Source organism: Zea mays, chromosome 8 (assembly GCF_902167145.1).
Source record: "Zea mays cultivar B73 chromosome 8, Zm-B73-REFERENCE-NAM-5.0, whole genome shotgun sequence".
In the NCBI taxonomy this organism is placed as follows: Eukaryota; Viridiplantae; Streptophyta; class Magnoliopsida; order Poales; family Poaceae; genus Zea; species Zea mays.
Window position 1 is genome coordinate 150,427,860 of NC_050103.1, and position 26,469 is coordinate 150,454,328.

General features: G+C 44.5%; 3 protein-coding genes and 1 pseudogene across 3 annotated transcripts; 3 read left to right on the forward strand and 1 right to left on the reverse strand.

The window, feature by feature from the left end:
• Positions 1-3,026: 3,026 nt before the first annotated feature.
• Positions 3,027-6,789, reverse strand: LOC100273119 (uncharacterized). The gene is made up of 8 exons (NM_001365731.1): positions 6,513-6,789; positions 6,317-6,419; positions 5,464-5,561; positions 5,257-5,387; positions 5,069-5,177; positions 4,273-4,464; positions 4,012-4,148; positions 3,027-3,657 (listed from the first exon to the last, which is right to left on the reverse strand). The coding sequence occupies exons 1-8, from the start codon at positions 6,693-6,695 to the stop codon at positions 3,381-3,383; spliced, it is 1,230 nt and encodes a 409-aa protein (NP_001352660.1). The 5' UTR covers positions 6,696-6,789; the 3' UTR covers positions 3,027-3,380.
• A 2,638-nt stretch (positions 6,790-9,427) lies between these two features.
• On the forward strand, positions 9,428-13,168 carry LOC100381637 (putative protein kinase superfamily protein). Its single transcript, NM_001174452.1, has 6 exons — positions 9,428-9,835; positions 11,162-11,283; positions 11,775-11,971; positions 12,088-12,262; positions 12,525-12,659; positions 12,754-13,168. The coding sequence occupies exons 1-6, from the start codon at positions 9,526-9,528 to the stop codon at positions 12,961-12,963; spliced, it is 1,149 nt and encodes a 382-aa protein (NP_001167923.1). The 5' UTR covers positions 9,428-9,525; the 3' UTR covers positions 12,964-13,168.
• A 5,153-nt stretch (positions 13,169-18,321) lies between these two features.
• Positions 18,322-21,355, forward strand: LOC100382205 (Protein HYPER-SENSITIVITY-RELATED 4). Its single transcript, NM_001174964.1, has 2 exons — positions 18,322-19,457; positions 20,608-21,355. The coding sequence occupies exons 1-2, from the start codon at positions 18,495-18,497 to the stop codon at positions 21,193-21,195; spliced, it is 1,551 nt and encodes a 516-aa protein (NP_001168435.1). The 5' UTR covers positions 18,322-18,494; the 3' UTR covers positions 21,196-21,355.
• Positions 21,356-21,614: 259 nt separating this feature from the next.
• Positions 21,615-22,796, forward strand: LOC109941921 (CBL-interacting protein kinase 25-like; annotated as a pseudogene).
• The last annotated feature ends 3,673 nt before the right edge of the window (positions 22,797-26,469 follow it).

The window sequence follows — 26,469 nt, forward strand, 5'->3', positions numbered from 1 at the left end:
TTTGATGCAAATTTGGGCATTTTTTGTTGTCCGGCACTGCCGTTCTACTGCCCTACACCGTCGCTCTGAAGTCCAGCACTACCGCACCCACTGTTCTGTGCTTTTCACTTTAATTTTTGGTAGACAATTAGGTTGCTTCGTTTCTAGGCTTTTGGTGTATTCAAACAACACCGATTTGAATCGCACTATGATCTGGTGCTTTGTGAGTCACTAGAGGTTTTGGGTTAAATTGGGAATCAAGTCACGGTGTTGTTCTCACGAGATAATTTTTAGTGGCTCCCATTCACCTCCGCTGGTCGCCTCACTGGCCCTTCAGCTTCTTCGCTCCCAGGGTCCATCATCTACGCACCGACGCAGACAGCCGGCGAGGGAAATTCTACCGAGTTGGGTGCGTTAGTGGCCCCCTAACGTTGTACCATCGACGAACCTCCTCATCGCTTCTGACGCGGGTGGAGAGCTCGATCTTCCATCGAGGGGCGACCGAGGTGAGGCGGTGGTCAAGAAACGAATGTTGATATGGCACACATCTCAGGCAGCGAGCCTTGATGGCTCACGTTCCTTCACCTCTCTTTCGTTGTGGCATCTGACTCTATGCTTTGGCTTTTGTAGTGCCCCCTGCTTCTCTGCCCTTATGCTGGGCATGGGAAAGTCATCTCCAAGCAAAGAAAGATGGTGTTGGTTCCGGGTGGAGGCAGCGGGACACCAGCACTATCGGCGAACCTTCAACTACCGGTGTCGACCGAAGACGCGGGGGTCAGGGTTCATGGTTTGCTTCTTCTATCGTCTGAGTTGTTGTCGACCCTCCCCTTTTATAGACCAAGGAGGGGGTCGGTTACAAGTGGCTTCTCGTGGAAGGAGTTACCGTGTCGGGGCAGAACGAAGCATTTTACCTCTGGTAGAAACATGTCCATCGGTATTCGCTTTGGTCGTCTGAGCTCTCTGGCTAGACTCTTTAAGTCTGGTTGCGTGTGGGCGATGAGGGACTCACGCGTCATCATTACCTTTCCTGTGTCGCGTCGACCCCTAGCCTTCGTAGCCTAAGCCTCGACACGGCTCATCGTGTTACGGGTCTTGTAGATCGCCAGGGGACTCAGGCTTAGGGTTGATAAGCCATAAGTGTGTCGTAGCCCTACGGACTCGTAGGTTATGAGTGGGGTTCTAGCCTGAGTTCGCAGGTCATGAGTGGAAGGAGGCTCGACTCCCCGTCGTGGCTTGGCGCTAGACATATTTAATGTGGTCAGTCATTTATGATGGGATAGTCCTGGGCCAGATGCAGAATTCACTCGAGTGGCTTCCTCTTGGTTTGCCCGACCCCCCATTTCTGGCTCCACCTCGCTCGACCCCGGGCTCGGTGCCTCAGGGTTACTCGGAGGCAGGTCCTTCCGGGGCAGACTCTTCCTCCGTCCTTTCTCTGACTCGTGGGCCCAGTGGCCCGGGGATCTTACCCTCAACAGGTAGTTAGATCTTTGTTGGACATAACCTGTAGGAATGTAACTCGCTCCTCCCTAGTACCATAAATGGGAGACATAGTAATATAAAAGAGCTTATCATTCGACTCTAAGGCTAGAAAGCTATGTGGCTCTCTCCCTCCATAAATATTGCAAGGGACTAGGACTATTCTCACGGGCTAGCTCAGACATCATCTGATCCACACTTGCATCTAATTACATGAAGTACCACATAAAAGACGTAGGATATCACGTTCAAATAATCCAAACCTCTCCTTATAGTGCATATGATATGCATACTATCAAACCGGTGCTCTATTCCAACGCCCCCAAACATATGCCTCTCTCTAATGTTTCTCTAGCATTTTGGTACTGCAGTGTGGCAATCAGACTGCAGTGATCTCTCGGTACCATGACGTACCGTGGTGCCGAATTTTTTGCTATTTAGTCATTTTTTCGAAAAAATTCACATTTAATTCGGAAAAGAATTCACATTTAATTCATTTTTTGCTATCAGACTAGATATCTTGTTTGAAGAAAGGAGAAATGACATTTTTAAATGAGAGAGGACAATACTGAGTGCTCTCTACTGTAGTAAGCGGTGAAGTTGATGGGTGTGTAGTGAAATGGAAATCGTAGAGTTGGATTTATTCTTTTCAACAGATTCAAGTTAGGTTTCGTTTCCCATCTTTTTTGTCGTAGGTAAGAATTTTTGGGGGCAGTTCCAACTTTGGAAAAAAACAACCTATATTTAAATAAATATTCTTATGACTCGTCTAATCATATTACATCTCTTAAAATTTTGGGAATTCTCATAAATCATGTATTGTAGGTGTTTCTTGTGCAGTTAACAGAACCAAGCTTATGGTGAAAACAGAGGCAGTTAACAGAACCAAGCTTATGGTGAAAACAGAGGCAGTTAACAGAACCAAGCTTTGAAATAGTAAAATGAGTTATGGATAGAAATTCTAGTAAGTCCTAGCAGAGCAGTTTTCTCTTTTTTTAAGAACAAAAGAAAGATAACTCAGAGAGCAGATGGTATAGAGGGAGAGAGATGGCAGTCAATGTCTGTTCATCATGTGAGTGTCGTCGTAGTCGTCGCTGTGACTTGAGCATTTACATGGCTAACTTAGACATCCATGGCAGGCAGGCAGGCCGGAGTGGGAGCAAAAACGCGGACGGGAGGGAGTGGGAGGCGGGATATTAGACCGCGCAAAGATCTGTGCCGCCGAGGTTTGTCACGTCAGCTGCCAGCTCAGACTGTACATGCCAGCACGACAAGTACACGGCTGATGGCGCCGAACGAAGGGTCTAAAAACGGAAATATTTTTTTAGGGATTAACTGTGAATTTTTTTCGAAAAAGAGACTATCAAAAAATTCGGACCGTGGTGTCGCCATGCTGGACTGCTTTACGAAAAGAACTTTGATCCGGTGGGGCTTGTGCTAGAGTTTTCGCTTTTTTTTCTTTCTTTCATTTGGGGTGATCAGGTGTGTAGGTGGCTAGTACCATGCACACCTTAGTGGTTAAGGTATCTCATTCAGGCAAGCAACCTTGTCCTCCAGATTCTTCTCTCATTGCTGATTACCGTATAAGTTCATTCCATATTTTTCGAAGTACCAAGTGAAAGCATGTTACACTGTTAATGTCTTATACAGCAACGATTTGCCAGAAAATACCAATTTATAATAATAATAATCTTATCGAATTTGGTTTGGGTACACCACGTACTAGCAGAAGCAACACCATGTCTAAATGTGTTGTCGCACAAGTACCCAGGTTCAGATTTGCACGTTATTGCAGAAGTCCACACAAGCTTCCGAAGGCGGTAGAACTTGCAAGATTTGCACGATCGAATCGTCGTTCCAAGCCAATTACTCCGTGTGTTCGTCAAGCTGCTCAGGACCATTTTTACTGTATGCACTGTTTAGCATCACAAGGCGACCTGAAATTTCTCGGGCACACGGAGCAGAGGTAGCTGATAGCCTCCAGGCTCTCCTAGCTGCCCGCAGGCAGCCATCTGATCATCCCCTCTGCTGAGCCGAACAAAAACAGTGAGGCCACCTTGAATTAAAACGTTGCGGAACTCAATTATCTTATCGTCTGGTGTGGGCTTGAATTGGGAACCGCCGTGGGGATTGAAAGAGATGAGGTTTATCTTGCATGGGATCCCTTGGACTAGCTCTATAAGCCTCTTGGCATCATCCATACTGCAAGCACAGTAAATCAAACAAAAATATACGGTTCAGGGTGGAAGCAGGTACTAGTTAACTGTGATAGCTTCGAAAAAGGTTAATACTGAGAAAACGATTCAGTTTACCAACGGAGTAGGAAGGGAGAGAAGATTCAATTTACCTACTGGGCTACGCATTACAATAACAACTATAGACTGTCGTTAGTAGGCATACATGTATGCCTGGACCAGATAGAAAAAGAAAAACCTTATGAACAATTGAATATAGGGGAGAAAGTTATCTATTGCAAGGAGATTTATATGCAACCTATGCTAAGAGATTCATAACATACAAAAACAGTCAGCAAAGACACTAAAGCAGATATCTGACCTGTCGTTCACTCCAGAAAGCATGACATATTCAAATAGCACTATTTGTTTTTGTCTGAGGTTAAGTTCCTCCCTTAAAGTGCCAAGAAGCAAGTTAAGATTGTACTTTCTGTTTATGGGCATTATCCAGTTCCTAACCTGCAAAACAAGTTAGTTTACAAAACAGTGAAACAATCCTTTCCCAGACCTGACTCATGTGGGTGCCTCCAGCGCTGGGTCTGCCCAATGCAAAAAAAAAAAAAAAGAATAGAATAATCACTACCTCATCTGTTGTCGCATTAAGACTGACAGCCAGGGAGCAATTGGATTCCTGGAGGAAGCGTTTTAACTGAGGGACAAGACCACTTGTGGAGACAGTAACCTTGCGAGGGCTAAAATGAAGACCTTGCTCATCAACCATTATTGCTGAGGCTTTTATTACATTGTCAATATTGTGAAATGGTTCACCCATGCCCTGGACAAATTAGACATTATAATGAAATAGTGTACCATCAACTCAACAAAAACAGCATAACTTTTTAGATCTTGTAGGCTACACGATGAGATGTTATTAAAAGCTAACTGCAGCAAGTAAGCATAAAAGATGCCTAAACAACGTATACATGTTGCTATAACTAGACTTTAATTTTTGTTAACACAGTACTCCAAAACCAACATCAGGAAGCCTAACAGCTGAACAAGAAACAGAATTCAGTATTACTGTTGATAAGAACAAGGGCAACTGATAAGACATGTAACCATATATATAGCTCACAGTATTCTAAAATGGCAACAAATAATTGAATATGGCAACAAAGCAGGTGCAAGGAAAACATCAGAAATTCAATATACTGTTAAAAAAATGTGCTCTTTGAATCCACGGCAGTATGAATTGGCTTGAAAGTAGAACTTTAAGATAGACTGTAGACACTAGACAGTTATACATATTTGTTGATATCACTTTACGAAGAACAGCATAGATGAGAACAGAATACAAATCATATGCTGTTAGTTAAACAAGATGCCACGTTAACTATCGTACACAGTCAAAGCATAAGTTACTTAAAGCAAATGCTTACCATAAATACAACATTGTTAATTGATCCCAATTCATCTGAGAATAACCTACGAGCAAACACAGCCTGCTCGACAATTTCAGCTGTCGAGAGATGTTTTCTCAAACCCATCCTATATATAAAAAACCAAGCAAGCATGAATCAGTAATGGCCAAGAGAAGAAAAATGTCTTGTAACATAAGTAAACAAACCTTCCAGTGAAACAAAACTGGCAGTTCATGGCACAACCAACTTGGCTTGAAACACAGATAGTTGTCCTGCCCCTAGCGCAAGGAATGATAACTGTTTCAATCACTGAACCATCTTCAAGAGAGAACAATATCTGTAACATCCTGTGTTCAAAAATCAATCATATCCAGTAAATCACTTCATAACACAACGGCAACACTGAAAACTACCTTACGGGTTCCATCTGATGCAATATGGATGTCCTTCATAGTTAATGCCTTGAGATCAGCATGCTCGGTTATCATCTTCCTGAAATCCTTATTTAAACCTGAAGGATTTTAGAGGTAAATAGGTGGCATCCATTTAACTAACATGTTGGCAACACATCAAATGGCATACATTGAGAAGAATCATAAGCACATTTGTAGGTTCTCCAAAGTGAAAAGCAATAGAACTCATTGGACAATAGAAAATGTAGTTAACTTAGTAAGAGAAACATGCCACAAAACTAATTCTTACAAGAGAAAAAATGTATCAACATCTACAACATGAAATTAGTCTCATTATTTTTTTGATTAAATATGTCTTGATAGTGAATTTATTTGAACTGGTGGACGTTAATAGTTTTTCAGTTAGGGACATTTGAGTTAGGACAAATCTAAGGGGGTGTTTGGATCCCCAGAACTAAAGTTTAGTCTGGGTTTTGAATGCCAATTAGAAGGACTAAACATAAGCTAATTATTATATTATAAAACTAACTGCATTACACATGGCTAATTCGCGAGACAAATATATTATGCCTAATTAATCAATGATTAGTCCATGTTTTGTACAGTAAACATGTGCTAATCATGGATTAATTAGGCTTAACAGATTCTCTCGCGAATTAGCCACTGGCTATGCAATTAGTTTTATACTTAGCTCATGTTTGATCCTACTAATTGGCATCCAAAACCCGGTCTAAACTTTAGTCCAGGTATCCAAACACCCCCTAAACTGAACTGTAATTTGAAACACAGGGATTAGTTATAGCATATACTAATGCTAAATAGATGGATTCTACTTGACACAGTGAAAATTTACCAGCCAACTCGTCGTAGCAATGAGCCCAAACGTTGTTCCCGTACAGGCATTTCCACAGCATCATGGCCTGGCCTGGCCGAAACCCCTGCGCCTGCACCCAATTCTGAAAGAAACCCGCACTAAATCATCTCACACGCGCGTACGACACAACCAACGAACTACCTAAAACCCAACATGTCTTGAGCCAAGCCCTTACCTCGAGTTCCGAGTAGTCCATCCCCTTGAGCATGGCCTTGGAGCCGGCCTCGCAGCGAGCAGCGGCAGAGGGGCGTTGGAGGGCGGAGAAGAGGCGGCGCGACGAGGCGCAGAGGAAGGAGGCGCTCCGGCTCCACCGGAGGAGAGGCAGGACCTGCGCCTGCGCCTGCGCCGGCGCCGCCATGGTGAATTGTCTGGTTGGTACGGTTTCGGGAGTTTCGCTGGCTATGGACTTCGTGCCGAGTGCCGGTGGATATACATGGGCTGGGCTAGTTTTCTTTCTGGGTTGTTCCACGGGAAGAGGGGAATGCCGAATGCACATAGTATACGCGAACGAAAGTCCCAATTCCTCCAAACAACACGTTTCACAGTTCAAATCATTTGCTTCGTAAAAATAAAACTCAGAACATCTTTCATTTAATAACAATATCATTTCATTTATTTTCTTCTTGTATTTGCGCGCCGCATGCCAGCCGTGCTCTGCAGAGTAGCTAAGATGTTGAAAATCAAGAAAATGAACTTAAGAACTTCGATAATGATAGTGAGACTGGCACAAGACAAATGAATTGAATAAATACATGACTGGCCCACTTTAAAGCAATGTCCATTTGATATTGTTTGGCTGCTCTACAACCGTAGATGTTGTATCTGTTTGAACTGCTGCAACTACAATCCACATAGACAACGTAGCCGCAGCTAGATTAAAGCCGCAACGAACAATATTTAGCGTAGTTGACAAAAGTTTAGTTGGGATGTCTATTATTAACTTGTAGGATGAAGAAAATGATCCCAAACAACATGAAGGATGATAATGAACTATGAAAAGTGCAAACTGCAAAGTACAATTTATGGTTGTGGACCTGTGGTGAACTGAAAAAATGTGTCATTAAGTAAATAATATAACCTCATCATTTGTATTGTTTTGGATTTGAGTTATAATTTATCAATTATCACTATTTTTATTGTGTATTCATAAGTACAAACGGTGTGCATGTGCATATGTATCAATTAAAGAAATATATACCCCTCTTTCCTAAATTAAAATTCATTTTATATAATTAATGGATTCATACAATACAATATGTATATTTTTATATATGTTTCTAGATTCATCATCAGCCATTTTAATATAGACGGAGGGGGTACATTTAAGGCATGTTTGGATCTCACGTGCTAAACTTTAACACCCCCTTAGATAGCTAAATTGCTAGTAGGTGCTAAACTTTAGCACTTCACTTTTAATATCTTTTAGCACCTTTTAGCACTTGTGTTTGGATCCACATGTGCTAAAGTCTACTAAAGCATACTGCTAAACTTTAGTATCGTGAATCCAAATATGTCCTTAGTTATAACCTGTAAGTCTACAACGGATAACTTGGATTCGTAGACTTGTAGTATGCACATAAACTTGGTACATGTAGTTGTGGCACATGGATGATGTATTGTCAGTTGCACGGTCATACAGGTTGTTAGATTATTCTTGTGTGTTGTTGACAGAGGTAGTATCAATTTTAACCTAAACGCTAAACGGTAAATAGTCGGTCATCCTCTGTTTAGCGTTTAATCGAACTATACGTGTGTTTAAACGGACTAAAAAACATATTATATGAGATTAAACGGATTAAACGGCATAAACGACCAACACAGTTAGCTACTGAGTAGCGTTTAAATGACGTGTAAATGGTCTAAACGGTCATCCATACGGTACATAGAACCAATCACCTATACGTGTGTGGTCAATACACAAGGCTGACCTGGGTGTAGAGATGGCCAAATGGGCGGCACGGCACGGCCCGGCCCGGGTACGGCCAGGCACGGCACGGTTAGGGCACGGCCCGTTTGGCTCGTTTAATAGCCGTGCCGTGCCGGCACGGCACTAGTGCCTGAGGCCAGGCCCAAGCACGGCACTAAGCCTGCTTAGCCGTGCCGTGCCGGCCCGTTTAGCCCATATAGCCCGTTTAGCACTACACCACAAAATTTTAGTCAAATTTTCACAAACACAGTTAAAACATACTAAAATAGCTAATATTGAACTGTTTAGTGCAATGGGTGACTCATTAAAAACCTATTTAGGTAAAAACTCACCCTTATGAGAGAACCCTAGATAAGAAAAAAGATTACAACACACAGCTAACTAGTCGTGTTTGGATCTAATAATGCATAATCGTGCCTAACCGTGCCTAGGGGCTAATCGTGCCGTGCCCGTGCCGGCCCAACGTGCCTGATGCTCGGCCCAGGCACGGCACTACCTATCGGGCCGTGCCGGCACGGGCCCGACATCAGCCGTGCCGTGCCGTGCCCAGGCACTACGGGCCGTGCCGTGCTCCGGGCCGGCCCGTTTAGCCCGGCACGACTGGCCATCTATACCTGGGTGTGGTAGCCAGGCAACCAATCACGCAATTATGTCCCATTGATAGACTATATTTTAATAAAATACAAAAATGTATCATATTAGTTAGATACATGTAGGCGTGGAATCAACAATTAAGATTTAAACCTCCACTCGTGCAAAATTCTACGTGTAAATTAAAACATGATGATCCATATTATTTTTTTTCTATTACTACGTTTTCCCGCTGTTCGTAATTTTCGATTTCTGTGGGTCCGTTTATTCTGCTCCCGTCCAACTTCGCGGTCATTCCGATTCTGTTTCCGTTAAAAACAGAAGTAGAAAAAGGGTGTTTTCATCTGTTTTCGTCGCTACCTGGTGGAGCCCGCAACCGCAACACGAGTGACGAGCCCTGGCCCCTGGGTCACTTGCCTTCCGCACCCGTCCCGTGTATACTTCGGCAACCCGCTGTCCCATGCGCTCACATGGAATGGAAGCTCCCGCACGAACTCGAACCACCTTCGCCTCGCCACCTCTTCCTCTTCCCCAGTAGCCGCCGTCACCCACCCACTGCGGCAGCCAAACCACGTGAGGCCTTCCACCCAGCTCAAGCCCACAGCATCCACTGACACTGCCACCGCCGCTCACCTCCCCGGCGTTCCCGGCTCCACCAACTACTGCAAGCATGAGGCAGCCCACCAGCGCGGGCGGCGACGCTGGGTTCGTGCGCGCGGACCAGATCGACCTCAAGAGCCTGGACGAGCAGCTCGAGCGCCACCTCGGACGCCGGGCGGAGCGGGGAGTCGGCCTACCCTCCGGGACGGGGAGCCGCGGCGGCGAGTCCGCGAGGCTGGGCCCGGAGGAGCTGACGCCGCTGCGGCGGTGCCGTGAAGACTGGGAGATCGACCCCACCAAGCTCGTTATCAAGGGCGTCATCGCGCGCGGCACCTTTGGCACCGTCCACCGCGGCGTCTACGACGGCCAGGACGTCGCTGGTATCGCCCCAGCATTCACACTACTTACTTTTTACACAGCTAACGCTTATGCGTGCAAATGTGCAATAGCCATGCGCAAAATGAAATTTCGCCATGATGAGCCAATTTTCATTGTCCATGAACTGTTCGACGAAATAGCCACGCTAGTTATCTCTATCTTCTCCTTCAATGCGCTAGAAATTTGGTTCCATGTCTGATCGATTCCTACGCAAGTCCTTAGGAAACTTTGATGCATGCCTCATTTTCAGTTCCCTGCTTAGAGTGGTGAGCAGAATTGATCGTTAGATAGCAATGTCATTTGCTATAGGTGGTTGTTCTAGATGGTTTGGCGAGTTGTTTTGGCTTTTCTCCTGTCGTGTCATGTCATCTGTGCTTTTCCTTGTCAGCAAATTGCTAAAGTTGGTACCTCTGCTTTTCTCGGTCCCTTGGTGTATTCCGTGACTTCTGTTAGATAAGTCCGCTTATAGCTTTTTGGTGTGTAACCCCCGCATGTGATCCGAGCCAACCAACAGTTAAAGTTTTTCATAGGCATGATCCATGTGTTCAGCTTATGATGAGGCCCTAGAAGTCAGGAGGCTACAGGACAAAGCTGCTGATTTTTCAGGTGGAAGTGTTGCACTTTTCATGGGACCAGGGAAATTGGAAAGCATCTGTACCAGGTCAATGTTTCAAAAAGGATAATAAATACACTGAAGTTTGCAGCCAGAAATTTAAATTAACATTTTGGGATTGCCCCGCTAAAGCAAATCACATGACTCGTGAAAAAGCAGATGCAATTTGTATGTCCAGAACTTGCATGCTGCCCTCTCAATATGTTTGTTCACCATCTAATTCGATTCATTTATATTCTTTAAGTGCTATTAGAATGCTATATCAAATGTGTATTATGCATTCATAAGTTCACTGACTTTGTTGATTGGCTTGCTTTGCAATTATTCGCTACTTTGGCTGTGTGGTGATAACCAGTTTCCTCATTGTCCTCTATAAAGTGCCTCTCAGCTGTCATACTTTACTTCCCTGTGTGTTTGATGATCATGCTAGACCCTCAATAGGTGTCTCACTGTTCCATTTTAGACACCATGCTTAATAGGATTATAAGGTTGAACCTTTACAGATTGTTGTTTGACATGCACAACAAAGTATTCGTCAAGAATGTGCTATCTTTGGTCCCCATCACACTAACGTACACTTTTGAGTTTTGGAATGTGCTTTGTTATAATTTATTACAGATATGGAGTAAAGTGCACGTTCAACATGATAAACTTTATTTTTACCATCGTAATTTCCATTTTTCGACACTGATTGTCAAATGTTACCATCTTCTAGTAAAATTGCTTGACTGGGGTGAGGATGGTCATAGATCAGAACAAGAAATTGCTGCACTGCGAGCAGCTTTTGCACAAGAAGTTGTTGTCTGGCATAAGCTTGAACATCCGAACGTTACTAAGGTAATTGTTGTCCGAAGAAGCCCCCCTCCCTTCCTCTCTAATTTCTTAGGTTAAGTAACTGCTTATATAAGACACTTCTTTAGTTATTGGTTCATAGGACAAAGTCTAGAATTGTTGTCTTATAGTATTAATTGTAACCCTATGGTTAAAGTTGGTTACTTCTACATGATGTATCTATTTCAACATACCGAAATATGTGGCCAATCATCCCTATGTTGTCGGTCTTCACATTGTTTCCCATGTCTGGGTATCTGACAGCATAGTGAGGGGCATGTGCAGCACTACCATCTATTTTGATGCCCCAATGTGTCTTAATTTGTTTCAAAGCATGAAATATATCCCAAAGTTAATCTTGTAGCCACTGGTAAGGGACACTATAACCTTTCTTGTACCATTTGATAGTTACAAATTTTAAGAACAATAGAACTTTGGAGGTTTATGTTTAGCGCAACTAGGTATCCTAATGACCACATGAATTTTTTACCTGACAGTTTATTGGTGCTATAATGGGTGCAAGAGATTTAAATATACAGACAGAACATGGACATCTTGGCATGCCCAGTAATATTTGCTGCGTTGTTGTTGAGTACCTCCCTGGAGGTGCACTGAAAAGTTTTCTGATAAAGAACAGGAGAAGGAAGCTTGCCTTTAAAGTTGTGGTCCAAATAGCTCTTGACATTGCCAGGGGGTAAGTAAATTTGATCTTTTTTTGGTTCTTGATCTTTGCCTTAAACTCTGTTGTTATGTGTCTTCACTCTTTAGTCTTGGAAGATATAATTGTGGCATTTGTTTTTTTTTCTATAGATTATGCTATCTCCACTCAGAGAAGATAGTGCATCGTGATGTCAAGACTGAAAATATGCTTCTGGACAAAACGAGAACTGTAAAAATTGCTGATTTTGGTGTTGCCCGAGTTGAGGCTTCAAACCCTAGCGATATGACGGGCGAAACAGGGACACTTGGTTACATGGCTCCAGAGGTATTTGGTTTTAACCATCCGTCTGTTCCTAATTCTAAACATGCACATTTGGAGAAGTTATCCTTTATATATCAATAGATATTCTTTTCTCGAGGCTGCGTCTATATCCATTGTTTTTCACACCGTTGTATCATCTGCAAGGCAGCATGATTTTCCCACTGACCTGAGATTTGTTTTGGTTCCTTTCTCTGCGCTTGCATTTTTATTTCCTATTTCTTCAAAGAGTGGACCCGCGGTTTGCTTTGCTGGCATATGGTTGCAGGTTCTCAACGGCCATGCTTACAACAGGAAGTGTGACGTGTACAGCTTTGGGATCTGCCTGTGGGAGGTATACTGCTGTGACATGCCGTACCCCGACCTTAGCTTTTCTGAAGTCACCTCTGCCGTGGTTCGCCAGGTGAAAATATGACGCGCCCATGTCCAGTTCAGCTGTCCCTCGCTGCCATGCTGTCACTGAAAGACTGAGCCGAAATGAATTTTTTTCCCCACAGAACCTGAGGCCTGAGATACCGCGCTGCTGCCCGAGCTCGCTAGCGAACGTGATGAAGCGATGCTGGGACGCGAACCCGGACAAGCGTCCCGAGATGGCGGAGGTGGTGTCCATGCTGGAGGTGATCGACACGTCCAAGGGTGGCGGCATGATCCCCAAGGACCAGACGCAGGGCTGGCTCTCGTGTTTCCGCCGGTACCGAGGCCCCTAACGCAGAGTTGCTTTTACCCGGCGAAATGATGATATTGGTCTCCACGACTCAGTGTAATCTAATCGCAGAACTGGCTATAATTGAGAGTTTTCTCGTTGTCCTGGGCGTAAATGCATGGATGGGCCGGCAGTTGACGATTGATGTCCGTTCAAATGCTTGCTGTAAGTTAATTCAGGTGTAGAGGGAGTTGCTGTGGCCGTTTGCTCACATCGTTTAATTTCATGGCCGTGACGTGAAGCAGGTCATTTTTAGAAAAAAAATATGTATTAATATTTCAGTCTCTATCGATTGACACATATAGTTGTCCAAAGTTACATCTAACAAATAGCTAAAGTTCTTTTAGGGCTAGTTTGAGAACCTATTTTCCTAAGGAATTTTTATTTTCCGAAAAGAAATTAGTTCATTTTCCATTGAAAAAATAAAAATCTTTTGAGAAAATGGGGTTCCTAAACTAGCCTTTAAGTGTAGTTTCTTGGACAGACCTAGTAGTAATACCGTTTCAAGGAATTGACGTAATCATAGGGATGGATCCGCTGATTCGGCACAATAGCTTTATAGGATGTGCCAACAAGACTATTTTCTCACCAATCAATAGGGTAATCCATTATCATGCCAGGCCTGCCCATCTATCCAAGATCCATGGTGTTCAATATGGCAGCATCTCGCTGAAGGTGTGTATGTGGTTAGTGAATTCATGGATGTTTCTTTAAAGACCTACCAGGCCCATGAGAGAGAAGTAGAGTTATATATTAACCTCTTACCAGGAACAACACCAATAACCAAGAGACCATGTCGGATGGCTCTCACAAAGTTAGCAGAATTGAAGGTTCAGATCAGCGGCCGGGTGCGTTTGGTTCACCTTTTTGAACCTGCTTCTGCTTGTTGAACCAAAGGGTTCAACTTTTCTATTTTAAAAAACAACTTTTCTATAGTTTGATGATGCACTAGATATTGACAATCTGTTGTTCAAGATGCACCTATTATTGATTTTCCCAACTGATGATGGTTCTTCTATTATTGAATATTCTTCTCTGATTGTGCAATATCCACAATGTTCTATTGTTGCTGACAATGCCAAAAGATAGCACAAACTAGTTAAAAGCTTAACAAAAAATGCAAGGTTGCTTATGATACGAGTTTTGTAGAAGAGATTGAAGGTGATTTGGAACCTTCTAATTATTCTAGCGCTATTACTTCTGTTGATTGCAATAACTGAATGACCGCTATGCAAGATAAGATGGATTCACTTGAAAGAATGATACTTGGGATTTAGTAAAATTACTTAAGGATAAAAAGCCTATATGTTGCAAATGGATTTTCAAAATAAAGGAAGAAATTTCTACTAGTGATCTAATAAGGTATAAAGCATGATTGGCTGCTAAAGGTTATAACCAGATTTTAGGTATTGATGTTTTTTCGTAAGTTGTAAGCATAGTTCTATTTACACTTTACTTAGTATTGTTGCCATGCATGATTATGAATTTGAGCAACTAGGTATTAAAATGTATTATTATTGGGGAGTTGAAATAAGACATTTATATGAACCCGCCTGAAGGTTTTATTATTCCTAGAAAGAACACTTGTTTGCAAGTTACAAAAACAACTTTATGGTTTGGATCAATCTCCTAAGTAATGGTAAAAAAAGTTTACTCTTTTATGCTCTCTCATAGTTTTAAGCAATTTGATTACAATGGTTGTATTTGTTTGAAGATGGTAATGGGTCACCTATTTATTTGTTTATTTATGTTGATGATATGCTAAATGATATAAAAGAGAAAAAATTCAGAAATAGCTAAATTGAGTGAAGAATTTGAGGCGAATGACTTAGGTGCAACTAGGAAAATTCTTGATATAGAAATTCTTAGATATAAAAATGGCAAGTTATACATCAGTCGGTTGGGTTATATTAAAGGTTTCTTCGTCATTTTAATATGCATAATAAAAAATTAATGAGTACTTTATTAGTTGCATATTTTAGAGTATCTTCGGCTTTATGTTTAGAGTCAGATGCTGATATTGAGTATATATCTAGAATTCCATACTCCAATACAGTTGGTTCTCTTATGCATGTCATTTTTGTTCTCGTCCTGATTTATCTCATGCATTGATTGTTGTTAGTAAATTCATGGCTAATCTTGATAAGGATATGTTGGGGGCCTTTCTCTTCTGAAGGTCCTCAAAAACATGGCTAACAATGTACTTTCAGTATAATGATGATTATCACATGGAGTTTCAGTTCATGAAGGGAGTGTTCTCCTTCACCGAAGGATTTCAAGACAAAGACATAGCTCGAAAGCGACGACAATGAACGACCGAAGCTATAGCCAAATGGAAACAACTTCGGCTTAAAGCAATGCCGAAGATCAAACATGGAGACGAGCCGAAGAGGAAAATACTAGCTAGTCCCTAATGATTTATGTTACAGTGATGAGTAAATGTTAAGGTTATAAATGTATTTTTACCCGCGCTGCGTCCTGTGCCTATAAATTTGTAATCACTCTCGTGTCAGTACCTTTGAACAAGACGAAGGTATCAATGTAATGTAAATTTTGTTAATGTTCATGTGTACATTATGAAAAACATATGTGAATGAACTGAAGGGATATATTCACTATCTCTATATACTTTCATTATTATGAATGATGAAGTCTTGTCCTTCATGACCTTCGTTTGACGATCACTATATCCAATATGATATAAAACTTCAGAGGACGAAGGTTCTTGACCTTTGACAATTGTGTTGTCTTGTTCTTGATTCACAACATTTGAGAACAAGTGACCAACATTGGCACCCACCTCCGGTGAACTCCAACGACCACCTTCGGCAAGCATTCACCTTCGTCATGCCACCGAAGAAGGCAATAGTGTCAGGGGCTACCCTTCAGTCACTGGACACCAACCAAGAAGGGCTCTCTGTAAGAGAAGCCCGAAACTAGAAGATGAAGGCTACTAGCCCAACACCGCAGGAGGAAGAGCTGGACCAAGAAATCAGAGACTTGAGGCTATTCACCAGCAAGTGCAAAGAAAGAGAGAAAAGGTGCTTCAGCTAGCCGAACTTCAAAAGAAGATTGATGAAGCTGCTGAACAAATGTGCCACATCACGCAAGAAGACCAAGGACGAAGGCCACCATAGAGAGAGCTTCGTCAAGAAAGTCCAAGCAATGATGACGAATGGTATGATGACTTTCGTCATGTTAACTTTGATTTTGATGATGCTTCTCCTTTAGCAGCAGAATTGCAGACTATCTCATGGCCATCATCCTACAAGCCACCACAACTTCCCATGTACAATGGGCATTCTGATCCGAAGCAGTTTCTTATGAGCTATGAGGCAACTATATCTTCATATGGTGGCAACACGACTGTTATGGCGAAATCCTTCATCATGGCAGTCATGAGTGTGGCTCAGACATGGTATTCTTCCCTTCGCCCGGGAACGATCACGTCATGGCAAAAGCTGAAGGACATGCTGGTAACCAGCTTTCAGGGTTTCCAAACGAAGCCAGTAACTGCCCAAGCCTTGTTCCAGTGCACGCAAGACCATGAGGAATACCTGCAGGCGTATGTACGAAGGTTTTTGCGTCTCAGGGCTCAGGTGCCAACGATGCCAAACAAGATTGTCATCGAAGTTATGATCAAGGGGCTCCGACCTGGACCAATGACACAGTATTTTGCCAGGAAGCCACTGCAAACCTTGGAAAAGCTCCTCCAGAAGATGGATGAATACATCAGGGCCGACAATGACTTCGACAAAGAAGGGAAGAGGCCTACAGATACTCAGAGATGACTAGGGACTTCAGAGGAAGGCTCCACCCTAGACATGTTAGAACAATCCACAATCCCAGCTCAAGTTACGACAGAGGAAACCACGCTCAAGGGCATCAGCAAAGCTCCCAGTCTTTAGGGACGCAACAAAGTTCTTACAGGCCACCAGCTCCAAAAGGTAGAGTAGGAAGAAGCTTTGGAGGAAGGTTTGTCTCCCAACCCAGGAGGTTGTTCTATTTATTCTGCGGGGAGGATAAAGGACATACAACAAGGACGTGCCAAGTCACGATCCAAAAGCAAAAAGTGATAGCTGAAAGCCGAAGCAAGTCAGAATCAGCCGAAGCAGGTCCTGCATACTGCTTTGTGCTATTCTCCATACATTCCTGAGTATGTGGGCAACCAGCAGCCCACAACATCGGTTGCTTTGACAAGTCACTCTCAAGCAGCATGGCCCCCGCTACCTCCACCACCACCCATGTCACCAACCTTGACTCACAACCAGCAGCCAGAAGGGCACCACCAAGCTCAGCAACAACGTGATGCACATGAAGAGTCCGAAGCACACACAATAAACAGTATTGTGCCTGAGTCAAGACATATTTACTGAAGAAATACAGGGCCTCAATCAGAAGATTTTCATGCTTAATGTACTCGTTACTATTCTGTCTTTATTTTTTTTTCTCCAAAAGACAATATAAGGCATGATGTAATGAATCTGGGGTTACACCATCGAGTGTAACAGAAAAAGTGACGAAGCTACAAAGTCGTTTCTAAGGGAATGCAAAGCTAAAATACCACCTAAGTAAAAGGTGAAGAAGCTCCAAAGTCATTTATAAAGGAATGCAAAGCTAAAATATCACCTAAGTAAAAGGTGAAGAAGCTCCAAAGTCATTTCTAAGGGAATGCAGAGCTGAAATACAACCTAAGTAAAACGTGAAAAGACTCTAAAGTCGTTCCTAAGGGGATGCAGAGTCTTATTTTTATGATTTGTGCATCAACATCATCTGCATCATACCATCACATCATATTGCATAACATCGCATCATACATCATTTTGCACCGACAGAAACAATGAAATTAGAAGAAAAATTGCTCCTTCAAACATATTGGCCAACCTATGAGGTTAAGTCCAGCTTCGGCAAAGACTCATGAAAGAACGTATCAATAAAGCAAGATCCATGCTTGTGACAGATACGGTAATACGAACTATGACGTCAACAATGGTATTCTTATGTAACATCTACGACAAGAGTTTCATGAAAATAGAGATGACTCGTTATTTTTTAAAGTCGCTTTATGTCAATTAACTCTCCTCATATATGGTTTGATGTATGTAGTTTTTTTTTCTTAAAAATTTTATACTTAAAATTGTGTTTCATGTTTATGTTCGATGTATTTACATTATTATTATTTGCTACCGGTCTATACGCCGGTGCGGTGATTGGTCGAAGATTTTGAAGTCTTTTACACGGCTGTTCGTGGAAAAAGGGGAACAGAAAGTAGTCAGCAGGTCAACTAGTCCACACCCATTAACCACCTCCAGTATGTAATGCAAACACAAAACACAATCAACTACACGAAGGAATGATGATAGCTGTGCTGGACAGCTGGAGCACCAACTCTCATCAAACCGACTCCGCACACGTTGACGAATCGGGGTCTCCCTTTCGTGCTTAGTGCAAGCGAATTCAATCCTCAGATTCTACGCAAAAAAAGCTTAATCGGAGAGCCACGGAGATCAGATCATCAGCTCCGCAGACGCGCAAATGGCATCGCCAACGAATAGAGCGCTTGAACGGTACAAGAGCGCCATCACGGCCGCCACGTCCGTGGTGGGCGCGGCCATGCTGCTGCGTCGGCTCGTCGCTGGCGTCCTCCCAGCCGGCACGCCGCCGCTGGTGGGCGCGCTGCTCCTCCTGCCGCCGCCCTCCGCCCGGCGCCACGCCGTGGTGATCGAGGAGTTCGACGGCGCCTTCTACAACCGGGTCTTCCTAGCGGTCAGGGCGTACGTCTCCACGCTCCTCGCCGCGGCGCCGACCGGCGCGCCACCCGTGGTCAAGGCCAGCCTGCCGCGCGGCGCCGGCGCCGGCGCGGAGCAGATCAGGCTCGCCATGGGCCCCGGCACGGCCGTCGTGGACGTGTTCCGCGGCGCCGAGCTCACGTGGCGCCTGAGGAGTCACGGTCACGGCGGCGGCGCGGGCGAGGCGTTCAGGCTCAGCTTCGACGGGCAGCACAGGGACCTGGCGCTCGGCGCCTACCTGCCGTTCGTCATGGCCCGCTTCGAGGCCATGGCGCGGGACCGGAGGCAGGCCAAGCTCTACAGCAACGAGTGGGGGAAGTGGCGGTCCGTCAGGCTCCGCAACGCCTCCACGTTCGCGACGCTGGCCATGGACGCGGCGCTGCGGCAGGACGTGCTGGACGACCTGGGCAGGTTCCTGGGCCAGAAGGAGTACTACGAGCGCACGGGGTGGGCGTGGAAGAGAGGCTACCTCATCCACGGGCCGCCGGGGACCGGCAAGTCCAGTCTCGTGGCCGCCATGTCCAACCACCTCCACTTCGACGTGTATGACCTCGACCTCGGCGCCGTCCGGTCGAACACCGAGCTGAGGAAACTGCTGATTCGGATGAAGAGCAGGTCCATACTGCTGATCGAAGATGTCGACTGCGCGTCGGTGACAGCGCAGAGCAGAGAAGCCGATGCGAGCAACCCGGCTCCCAAGCATCAAAAGGTAATAAGTCGATCTGAATTTACAGTAAGCACCCAGAAATAATAGTTTTCGAGATTCGCAATCAACCAAACAAGGTTTGCTCCACCCTTTCACAGTTAGGGCCCTATTTGGGAACAAAGTTTTTGAAAACCACAGTTTTTGAAATACTATACTATACTTTAGTTATGACAATACCGTAGTTTATAATACCGCAGTTTTGAAAACTGAGGTCCAGAGCTAAGTTTAGAATGCCTTAAAACAACTATAGTATTTGCAATACTTCAGTTTTGAAAACAGAGATTTTACCCAGCTTGCCAAACACCATTATGTATATAATATTTCAGTATTTGAGAATACTGCAGTATTCTTCCAAAACTGCAGAAAAACTTTGTTACCAAACACCCCCTAGCTCTATAACAGTATTTTAGTACTCCCCCTAATCGTATATTTATTAGTTAACCTATAAATATAGTTTGTATGTATGTTTATATTTATTATTATTTATTACGTGGATGGAAAAGGAAGGCTAGAAAGAAATATATTTTGGAATAGATGAAATATAAAAAACTAAATAGTAATAGAGGTGATAATGGATCATGATTCAAATGTTTGTTCACAATAAGTTAAAGATCTTAATAAATTTTAATTAAAAATAAATAGTAATAGAGACTGATCCTAATTTGATTCTTAAAATTATAGTGTAAAATTTAGAGCTTATTACCACTCCTAAGTAGAACATGATACAAATAGGAAGCAACAGCTTATTTTAAGCACAGAACTTTGTTTGTGAAGATAGAATTTGATAATATAAAGCCACACTTTTTCTAAAACCTGTGGCCGTGGCGCTCGCATGCGTAGCTTTATGAAAAGGAGAAGTAGGATAATCTACACTAGACATGCGCCGCGTTTGTGATGAAGTGTGCAAATTGATGGCTACTGTCTAAACAACTTGATCAGCACGAAAAATTGATTTACTCCACTGTACGTTAGGATTCTTACTACAGAAAAACAAATCGTCCTTTTTTTAGAACGCCTGTTCAAACGTTTTTGCAGTGTATGTACATGTCCTGAGATGATAGGATCTTAGGAAGTGTAGAACAACGGGGACTGCACTAGAAAACAATTGTGGAGTCGCTTTGCCAACAGTACTGACGTGTGCCGCATGATGCAGGTCACCCTGTCCGGGCTGCTCAGCATGGTGGACGGGCTCTGGTCCAGCAGCGGGCACGAGCGCATCCTCGTCTTCACCACCAACCACATGGACCGGCTCGACCCGGCGCTGATCCGGCCGGGCCGGATGGACAAGCGCATCCACATGGGCTACTGCGGTTTCGGCGCCTTCAAGGAGCTCGCGGCCATCTACCACGGCGTCGACGCCCACCGCCTGTTCCCGGAGATTGAAGCGTTGCTGCGGGAGGTGGACGTGGCGCCCGCGGAGCTCGCGGAAAAGCTGCTTGCGACGGACGACGCCGACGCCGCGCTCGAGACGGCCGCGAAGCTGCTGAGGGATAGGGAGGCGGGGATCGAGGAGGATGGCGGCGGGTACGTCAAACAGAAGCTGCACGTGGGGCCGACCCGGGCCCGACCCCGCCCGCGGCCAGTGCCGGCGCCGGCGCGGGGTGTGAGTGCTGCGCGACAGGTGGTGTTTGGCGAGGAAATCGTGCTGGGCATCTCGCGGCGACAGGGGCACGGGTCTGGGCGGCGCGGTGCCGGTCAAGGTGGAAGTGGAATGCGCGGACTGGGAAGGGGACGGCGATAGGCCTCGGCCACGGCCAGTCGGGCTAGCTGCCAGTGCCAACTGCCAAGTCCAAGAAAAACATTAGGATGCTTATGCTTTGTCTCGTGAGTGAGTTACTACCATGCCAGCATAACTTTTTTTTTGTATGGATAAATAACATAGGCACCTTTCATTAGGCCCCATCTCATCTTGTTTTTTGTGGAATACATGTTGTAAAACCTCTACGTACATGTTGACGGTAGACAACTGTGGCATGTCTACAGTTTTTGTGTTTGACTAATAGACTAATAACATGACTAGGACTAGGATGTCCAATCTATTATCTTCTCCTATGTTGTAAGCTCCCTAGCTATATATATGTCGGTTCGGCCGATACAAAGATTCATTGTGTGAGAAATCTTTACGCTTCCATGGTATCACAAGTCTAGAACTCTAGCAACATGGTCGTTGGGGAGGATGTGGCCATCAAGATCATGGACAAGGATCACATGTCCAAATTAGGCGTCGTGCAATAGATGATGTTGCACGAGATCGATCGATATCATGCATCATCAGGTGCACCACCACCACGTCGTGCGCATCCACGAGGTCATGGCCACCAAGAAGAGCATCGTCGTCATGGAGTTCGTTGGAGGCGGTTCCCTCAACGCCTACCTCGTCCACCACGATGGCCATGGCATCGGCGAGGCCTCGGTGCGTCGCGCGTCTTCCAGCAGCTCGTGTATGCACTCAACTACTAGCACTCGAATACTCAAGCCTGATAAGATCCTCGTCGATGCCACGAGCAACATCAAGGTCACTAATTTTGGGCTCTCAACCCTTACCCGCACGGCACAGCAGGCGGCACATGTCTACATCGTCTATAGGATGTCCATGTTCAGATGTTCCTATGGTGTCCTCTTCCCGCTCGTGGTAGGTTGCTTGCCCTTCAATCACAAGGACACTAGCTTGTACCACATGATCCACCACTAGTGACTATGTACCACTTCTTGTATTGGTTTAGCACTGGCCTGACCAATCTCGTCTACTACATCCTTTGCCCTGACCTGACACGTCGTATTGCCATATACCGCAGACGATCAAGGAAAATCTTTGGTTCAAGAAGGGCTTCAAGGAGATCCAATAGAGCCACAATTAGCAAAATCTTCGTGACTCTGATTATAACGACGAGTCAACGAATCATGTACACCGTTAGGGGATTCGACATACCCGATGTCATGCCTGTGCATACCTTGGTGTCAGCAGTGTCTTTGACCACGCTCGAGAGTGTTTGTAGTGCCGCCATCAAAGCCTAGTCGCACATGCGTCGCCCCAAGAGTTTGAACACGCTCGATATCATCACGTCCTCGCCAACCCTTGACCTGTCTGGGTTGTTAGAGGAGCCCAATGAATAGATGTGGTTCATGCCCGTTGTGCCCTTGTCGAAGATCATCTCCAAGATGGAGGAAATTGCTGGTCATGTCAACTTCATAGTGCGCGCCAAATAGTATTAGATGAAAATCAAGGAGATGAGGAACGGGAACTAGGTCATGCTCCTTATATCTTCCAAGATATTTGAACTCACACTAGAGGTTGTCATGGTGAAGGTGTGCAAGAAGGCTAGCGACACCACTCTGTACTAACAATTCATCAACAATGGGCTCACACTCGGCTTGTGTGATCTTGTCGACAGACTGCTATAGGTCAATGGCATTTCGATGTATCCACCCCCGCGAGTCACCCATCGCATGACTCCCTATCCACATCATGTTCGTCTTCGCCCATCGTGTCAACACATCGTGCATGGAATGTCCACCCCCTACGATAAATCCATCATATGACTCCATGTCTGTGTCATGTTCATCATCGCTCGCCGTGACAACGCCCTACATGGCATGTCCACCCCCGCGACCGACCCATTGCATGACTCCTTCGCGTCGTGTTCGTTGTCGCCTGCCTTGTTGATGCGCTCTGTAGGATACGTTCATCCATCCCCACGAGCGGCCCATTGCATGAATCCTTGTTTGCATTGTGTTTGTTGCCGCCTCGTTCACATCGTGTTCGTCACCGCTTTAAGAGATCTAGGAGGCCAAGGACAAGTATGTGGCACACTTCAAGATATTTCAGCACCAGAAGATTGTCAAGTAGAGAGAGATTGACATGGCGTCTCTCCTGCCTTCGCCTCATATCCCCACTGTAATTAACATCGTGACGTCCGATGTTATTCAATCTACTAAGAACTTTTATGATTGGATGGACCTCATGATGGCGTCTATATAAAAATGACACTCACACTAGAAAAAAATTCATATACCTAATTTTCTACTGCATAAATTAGGCTCTAAAACAGTCGCAACAACACACATCGGCAACAAATGAGATTTCTCAGTCCCAACCATATTATGGTATGCCGATGAACTCATATCAAGGACAACAGCTGCTACCGTTTGCACTGTATGATAGGTCGACGCTGAGTACGACAGGACAATCCATGTACAATATCGGACCGTCCAACCCTCTCGTGGACTGTTCGACACCTTATGCAAAATAGTCTAAAGCCATGTCGAGTCCGCCATATGTCATCAGGTGATGTATGGCAAAAGACCGGATAATTTGAATAGAATCTCAAACCGTCTGGTCCCTTCACAGACCATCCAACTCCCTATATGGGATAGTCTGGAGCCACACAGAGACCACCACGTGGCTCAGAGGTGATGCCCGACATGACCAAACATTCCAGGTATAATGTCGGACCATCCGGTCCTTTGTAGATTGTTCGGCTACCTAGGCTAGACAGTCCAGGTACGTCTATGCAGAACAAGGTGCTGACCACAATACACAGTTTTTCACCCATCTTAGCAACACTACCATCTTCCACCTATGACACATCAAAACCATACCATGCACCACCCGTGCATGAAACCAAATATTTTTTGGCCCCTTGGGATTCAGAGGGATTCACCCTGTACTATACGATAGTGGGATGCAGTACTGATATGCCTCAAGGGACTATATCAGATACCACCTTTGATTGTCCTACGACAGAAGTTCGACGTAATAATAACCAGCCACTTGAGCCCCACGTCCCAAAGACCGATGGGTTACCATCGGCCACTATGGATAAAGTTCGGGAGGAAATAACTGAACTATTCTGGGACAAATTAGACAACACCCAATTCTTTTTGCTAACTCAGTTGCACCAGTAGGCTTTGGCTTGTGAAAGTCGAAGCAAAGAACTGTCTCATTATGATGAGTGTCATGACAGTAGTAGCTCAGATTATGAGCCAAAAGTGGTATATGTCGCTTAGCTTGTTTGGCTTGCTAAGGACAAACTCTCCAGTTGCTCTTCTCTATAGCCGGTTTGAAAGAATCGGCAAGAAGTTAAGTTCACATTTAATGTTTCTAAGTGTGACAAGATATTTGATGAATTACTTAAGAGTGGGAACATTAAACTATCACATACAATGCCCCCAACAGATGAATTGAAAAGACGTGCTTATTGTAAATGGCATGACTCCTTTCTTATGCCACCAATGATTACAATGCTTTGCGTCTGTAGATATAATCAGCTACAAATGAAGGGCAATTGGTTTTCCAAGGAACGCAAATTGACAAACAGTCATTTCCCATCAATACACTTGAGATAAATGATAGAAAAGTCCCGATTTGGTTGGAAATGACCGATAAAGGTAAGAGCAAAAGCGTTGTCATTGGTGGTCCTCGTCCGCCGAATCTGTCATGAGGGTAGTTACTCAAAAGGTCTAGATAGGAAAGAGATTATAAAGTCCACTAAAAGGACCGGAAATACTCAAGGGGTAGGTACGATTGGATACTCGATCAAGGTCTCATGTCCAATGTTTATCGGACGGTATGGGTCTTAAGACCAGACAATCTAGGCCCCTCGCGGATAGTCAGGAAACTAAAGTCGGACAGCCCGGAGACAACCAGAGACAACACCATCCCAGGACATTTGGCCATTGACGGTCCCGAAGTGGGAACTGGGAAGCAAAACACCTCCAAGACATCTGGCCGGCAAGGCAGTGCCGACCTTATTTTTGATCCGCTTCTTGCTAAATATATGAAAAAGAGGGTCGTTCCGCACAACCGGCCAATAAAACAATCAAAATAAAAAAGGGCAATCTATGCAAAGGCAAAGAGTGATTAAATCGACCTGAAAGGTGGAGCAACGAATGTCGCTTGCTCATCCGCCTCCAGGAATGTTGTGGTACTTTCCAGTCTACTCATCACCGATGTGTTGTCCCACTCAAGTCTAGGATAGTACGACAATGAATCTGTATTACTTGTCCAATCCGTTTGCTTATTTGGACTGGGGCACCACAAGTTTTTGCCTATTAACATGCTGATCAGGTAGCTATGGCCGAAGAGGATGCAATTCTAAACAACCTCTAGACATTAGAGTTCTATCAAATAGTTATATTGTCTGGTCATAAGAGCCGATGACTTACATCAGCCTAGATTTCGTGTTTTGGGAACAAGGCATGTTGTGTAATCTATTGTTTTCTGAAAGAGGATAGTAGTATCGGGTGCTTTTGGTTCGCCAAGCTCTACCAAAAGGCAGGGATCATCTGTTGAGCACCATATTTGGCATCGGGCACGGTCGGATGGTCCAACCTTGTGGTTGGACGGTCCGCTCCCGGGTGGTCCGTGGGATAGTCTGGACGGTTCATGATCATATTAACTTGAACAAGAGTACTTATTTCATGCTTGGTTATCCTAACCTATCCGTGAGAATTTATTGGATCTCGCTTAGGAACGGGTCCAGACCTCCCCTATAAATATAAAGGGGTACGACCGATTAAAACCCGTGAGCCCAATACAATCGAACCAATCTATTTACTTTATTTATCATTCATGCCTTATGATTAGATGTAGCGTAGCTTTAGTTGTAGTTTCCACATACCAATCTTTACCTCTATTGGACACTATGTCGTCTAGAGGTTTCGTGGGTGGCCTGCCGACCCTACAACGACCCTAAGATCTTTTCCTGACGAGGTCCCTATGGGACGAGATCCAGGTTCTGCAGGAGCTCATTGCTATCACTACGCATATCATGTCATGGACGGTCCGATGACCTATTTAGTTCGTTGCTATTTGATCATAAGAAGGTACCAACATAGAGGCGGAGTTCAAGACAGTGTTATCTACCGCGGACGGTCTTGTGACCTACCGTGGATAATCCGCCGCGGACAGCTCACCGCCTCCCAAAGAGGTTCTCAAGGATCGGGATCTAGGGGTCATTTGTGTTTGGTCTAAAAAGACACCAACAATATGCAAGAGAAGGAGCTATCTAATTTG

Bases quoted from the DNA above. Each gene is read 5' to 3' on its own strand.
- LOC100273119 (NM_001365731.1), bottom strand. From the start codon at position 6,695: ATGGCGGCGCCGGCGCAGGCGCAGGCGCAGGTCCTGCCTCTCCTCCGG. The intron at 6,420-6,512 runs GTAAGGGCTTGG...GGTTTCTTTCAG, and splicing joins TGGACTACTCGGAACTCGAG to AATTGGGTGCAGGCGCAGGG. The intron at 4,465-5,068 runs GTAAGCATTTGC...TAATTTGTCCAG, and splicing joins TTAACAATGTTGTATTTATG to GGCATGGGTGAACCATTTCA.
- LOC100381637 (NM_001174452.1), top strand. From the start codon at position 9,526: ATGAGGCAGCCCACCAGCGCGGGCGGCGACGCTGGGTTCGTGCGCGCG. The intron at 9,836-11,161 runs GTATCGCCCCAG...ACCATCTTCTAG, and splicing joins CGACGGCCAGGACGTCGCTG to TAAAATTGCTTGACTGGGGT. The intron at 12,660-12,753 runs GTGAAAATATGA...TTTTCCCCACAG, and splicing joins CCTCTGCCGTGGTTCGCCAG to AACCTGAGGCCTGAGATACC.
- LOC100382205 (NM_001174964.1), top strand. From the start codon at position 18,495: ATGGCATCGCCAACGAATAGAGCGCTTGAACGGTACAAGAGCGCCATC. The intron at 19,458-20,607 runs GTAATAAGTCGA...CGCATGATGCAG, and splicing joins CGGCTCCCAAGCATCAAAAG to GTCACCCTGTCCGGGCTGCT.